Source organism: Megalops cyprinoides, chromosome 18, assembly GCF_013368585.1.
Source record: "Megalops cyprinoides isolate fMegCyp1 chromosome 18, fMegCyp1.pri, whole genome shotgun sequence".
NCBI classification, from domain to species: domain Eukaryota; kingdom Metazoa; phylum Chordata; class Actinopteri; order Elopiformes; family Megalopidae; genus Megalops; species Megalops cyprinoides.
Genome location: NC_050600.1, coordinates 725212 through 730211, shown reverse-complemented (window position 1 = coordinate 730211; position 5000 = coordinate 725212). Strand labels below are relative to the sequence as shown.

At 53.1% G+C, this 5000-nt stretch overlaps 1 protein-coding gene across 1 annotated transcript in view; it reads right to left on the bottom strand.

The window, feature by feature from the left end:
- The window catches only part of LOC118793117 (adenylate cyclase type 4-like), a 31241-nt gene that overhangs the window by 7445 nt on the left and 18796 nt on the right, over positions 1-5000 (bottom strand). Inside the window, exons 14-20 of the mRNA XM_036551120.1 lie at positions 4984-5000; positions 4011-4108; positions 3387-3471; positions 2706-2843; positions 2072-2152; positions 418-596; positions 102-186 (exon numbers count right to left, since the gene is read on the bottom strand). The exon at positions 4984-5000 is cut by the window's right edge and continues 53 nt beyond it. Coding sequence (XP_036407013.1) covers positions 102-186; positions 418-596; positions 2072-2152; positions 2706-2843; positions 3387-3471; positions 4011-4108; positions 4984-5000 — 683 coding nt within the window. The remainder of the gene's footprint in view (positions 1-101; positions 187-417; positions 597-2071; positions 2153-2705; positions 2844-3386; positions 3472-4010; positions 4109-4983) is intronic.

Sequence of the window (5000 nt, the reverse complement as noted above, 5' to 3'; positions counted from 1 at the left end):
ACACACTAACACATACACACACACACTAACACACTCACTCTCACACACTAACACTCACACACTCACTGACACACACATAGCGCTTGGCTGTGATTGGTTACCTTCCGGATGAGTATGAGGACAGTGAAATAGAAGATGAAGAGCCAGACTCCAGCCATGACCTTCGGTTCCTTCAGTACGCCTGGTCTGATGGACACACACACACACACTGTGTAAAATACACACTGAGAGATCCTGTCTGAGTGTGAGACAGCAGGGTAAAGTGGTACTGAGAGATCCTGTGTGAGTGTGAGACCGCAGGGTAAGGTGGTACTGACAGATCCTGTGTGAGTGTGAGACCGCAGGGTAAGGTGGTACTGACAGATCCTGTGTGAGTGTGAGATAGCAGGAAAGAGAAATGACGGGGTGATGTCATACTGGCTGTCATTGCTGTAGAGCTGGAGCATGTAGCAGTCGGAGCGGGGAGCGTATACGTGGAGGAAGAGAGCCAGGTACACCACCACTGCCAGCGTGGCAAGGAACAGCTTCACCTCCAAACACACCGTCACAAACACCACCACACCCAGCATGGCTATCAGACAGGTATACAGGTAATACTGCAGAGAGAGAAATTATCACCATTAAAATCATTGTCAGTGTTATCGTCATCATCATCATCACCGTCGTCATCATCATCATCGTCGTCATTGTCATCATCATCACCATCATCATCATCATCATCATCGTATCCTATAGAGCCCTCAGTTTCTCTCAACCTCATGGCCCACAGGGATTTACAGGGATTTATTTCAATCTTTATCAAATATTGATAGATAAACACAAGGAGGGATGGAGGAGCCATGGAACAAATGTCAAAATGCCTAAAACAGACAGACAGACAGACAGACAGACAGACAGTGCAACATCCACTGTGATCCATGATTTTACAGTGTTCATAAGACTGAAGATTCACCACAGTTTGCCTTAACAGACAATTACCCCTTATTTAGTGAATTTTACAAGCTCTGTTGACATACAAAAACCGTAAGTGTAGTTTATAGGAAATGCTGTCTGGGTCATGCCTCCCCTTTAAAAGGTTCACGTTGGTCCTGTCTTCAGGTTCACGGCACGGCAATTAACGACCAACAGGTTAGTAAAACTCATAACAACAGGAATCTTCAGTGCTGTCTGCCATCTGCCATCTATAGAAATGCGTTTTGAGGGAACAGCAGAGGGATTACCTAGAGGGCGCTGTTGATCTTTCAATGTGCTCAAGCAACAGCTTAAAGTTAGATGTGCACATAGTAATATCAGAAGGGAAACTCAGTGAAACACGTTGCACTGATCCTTCCTCTGCCTGTATGTCGGCCATCACACTCTTGCAACTAATTTCATTAAAACCCCACCCTTCACATTAGCTGTGACTCTCAGTAGCTGGACTGCATCCAGCACATGACACTGTCACATCTAAACACTGTCATCTGCGCTTCACTGGTTGCCATTAATTCATAGCTGAGATGACTGGGGAGGGAAGGTAGGGGTCACTGTTTAACAACTGGTTTGAAAAAAGGCTTCGTCGCCCTTCTGATGTTGGAGGACTGAAGTAGAAATGAGAAAGCACATTGAGAGGACGTGAGAGCGGGAATCAGGGCACTCACAGGCACAGTGCACATTGAGAGGACGTGAGAGCCGGAATCAGGGCACTCAGGCACAGTGCACATTGAGAGGACGTGAGCGGGAATCAGGGCACTCAGGCACGGTGCACATTGAGAGGACGTGAGAGCGGGAATCAGGGCACTCAGGCACGGTGCACATTGAGAGGACGTGAGCGGGAATCAGGGCACTCAGGCACGGTGCACATTGAGAGGACGTGAGAGCGGGAATCAGGGCACTCAGGCACGGTGCACATTGAGAGGACGTGAGAGCGGGAATCAGGGCACTCACAGGCACAGTGCACATTGAGAGGACGTGAGAGCCGGAATCAGGGCACTCAGGCACGGTGCACATTGAGAGGACGTGAGAGCGGGAATCAGGGCACTCACAGGCACAGTGCACATTGAGAGGACGTGAGAGCGGGAATCAGGGCACTCACAGGCACGGTGTAGAGGCTGAAGGTCTGCAGCAGTGTTGCGTTGGCAGCGGTGGAGGAGCAGCTGGGCTCAGGGAGGAAGAACTGGTGGCAGCAGAGAATATTCAGTTAGTCTCACTGTTTACGTCTCACTGCGTCTCACTGTCTCTGTCTCACTGTGTCTCACTGCGTCTGTCTCATTGTGTAACAATGTCTCTCTGGGTCTCACTGTCTCTGTCTGGGGGTGGGGGGGTATCGTGGGGTATGGGGGTGAGTCTCTCGGGGTGGGGTATGGGGGTGAGTCTCTCGGGGTGGGGTATGGGGGTGAGTCTCTCGGAGTGGGGTATGGGGGTGAGTCTCTCGGGGTGGGGTATGGGGGTGAGTCTCTCGGGGTGGGGTATGGGGGTGAGTCTCTCGGGGTGGGGTATGGGGTGAGTCTCTCGGGGTGGGGTATGGGGGTGAGTCTCTCGGGGTGGGGTATGGGGGTGAGTCTCTCGGGGTGGGGTATGGGGTGAGTCTCTCGGGGTGGGGTATGGGGGTGAGTCTCTCGGGGTGGGGTATGGGGTGAGTCTCTCAGGGTGGGGTATGGGGGTGAGTCTCTCGGGGTGGGGTATGGGGGTGAGTCTCTCGGGGTGGGGTATGGGGGTGTCAGACTCACGAAGTTGAGGATGGCCATTAGGAGAGTGATGAGCACACAGAGGAAGACCAGGAAGAGCCGCAGCGCCGCCCTGCTGGACACGCCCTTCGACACCGACGGCACCCACTGCACACTTTGGGGCATCTTGGATCTCCAGCGCTGCAACATGTACGCATAAATAGTCACGGACACACGCACGCACGCGCACACACACACACACTGACTCACACGCACGCACACGCACACACACACACACTGACTCACACACACGCACACACACACACACACACGCACGCGCACACACACACACACTGACTCACACACACACACACACGCACACACACACACACGCACTGACTCACACACACGCACGCACGCGCACACACACACACACTGACTCACACACACACACACGCACACACACACACACTGACTCACACACACACACACACACTGACTCACACACACACACACACACACACACACGCACACACGCACTGACTCACACGCATGCACACACACGCACTGACTCACACACACACACACGCACGCACGCGCACACACACACACACACACACACACACGCACACACACGCACTGACTCACACACACGCATGCACACACACGCACTGACTCACACACACACACATACACACACGCACGCACGCGCACACACACACACACACACCGTCTCAGCGCTACCTTCAGGTGTCCGGTGAAAACGGTGAGCAGCAGCAACGCCAGCAGGGGGAAGGCGACGCCGTAGGAGATCCCCAGCGCCGCGTTCCTGAGAGAGGGAGAGGAGGCCGTCAAAGGTACAGCAGCAGGGCCCCCATGGGGAATCCAACCGGCAGCCTTTCAGTCATGAGTCCTGCTCCTTAACCACTATGCTACACTGCCGCTCCTCACACACCTGCACCCCCCCCGATCCAGCTCCTCACACACCTGCACCCCCTCCTGATCCAGCTCCTCACACACCTGCACCTCCTCCTGATCCAGCTCCTCACACACCTGCACCCCCCCAATCCAGCTCCTCACACACCTGCACCCCCCCCGATCCAGCTCCTCACACACCTGCACCCCCTCCTGATCCAGCTCCTCACACACCTGCACCTCCTCCTGATCCAGCTCCTCACACACCTGCACCCCCCCAATCCAGCTCCTCACATACCTGCACCTCCTCCTGATCCAACTCCTTACACACCTGCAGACTTTTCATCTGTGAATGCCATGTTGTCCTAAGGCATTGGCAAATTATGCTTTTTCCTATCTGGGGCGTGCGTGCGTGCGTGCGTGCGTGCGTGCGGGGGGTCCGGCAGTACTCACTTCTCTGAGACCAGCATGTGGACGGTGAACACAGCAATGAATATCAGGGCTAGACAGGCGACCGAGAGGTGCAACTGCTTCACCTCTGAGAGACGATACTGCAAAACAATCAAACACAATCCAGTGATACAATCAGACACACCCCCACAATCAAACACACCCCCACAATCAAACACACCCCCACAATCAAATCCACCCTCACAATCAAGCACACCCTCACAAACACACCCTCACAATCAGACACACCCCCACAATCAAATCGACCCTCACAATCAAACGCACCCCCCACAATCAAACACACCCCCACAATCAAACACACCCCCACAATCAAATCCACCTTCACAATCAAACACACCCCCACAAACACACCCTCACAATCAAATCCACCCTCACAATCAAACACACCCCCACAATCAAACACACCCCCACAATCAAATCCACCCTCACAATCAAATCCACCCTCACAATCAAACACACCCTCACAATCAAACACACCCCCACAATCAAACACACCCTCACAATCAGACACACCCCCACAATCAAATCCACCCTCACAATCAAACACACCCCCCACAATCAAACACACCCTCACAATCAAACACACCCCCCACAATCAAACATACCCTCACAATCAAACACACCCCCACAATCAAACATACCCTCACAATCAAACACACCCCCACAATCAAATCCACCCTCACAATCAAACACACCCCCCACAATCAAACATACCCTCACAATCAAACACACCCCCACAATCAAACATACCCTCACAATCAAGTACACCCCAGTTACACAATCAAACACAACCCCACAATCAAACACACCCCAGACACACGATCAAAAACAACCTCAATCAAATACAACCTTACAAATATTGGCCCCTTCCCCATGGGTGTGGGGAAAGGCTGTGATTGGCCCTGGATGGCACAGCTCCCCCCAATCAGGTCACAGCCATGGGCTCAGCTCCTACCTGCTTCTCCAGGCTGA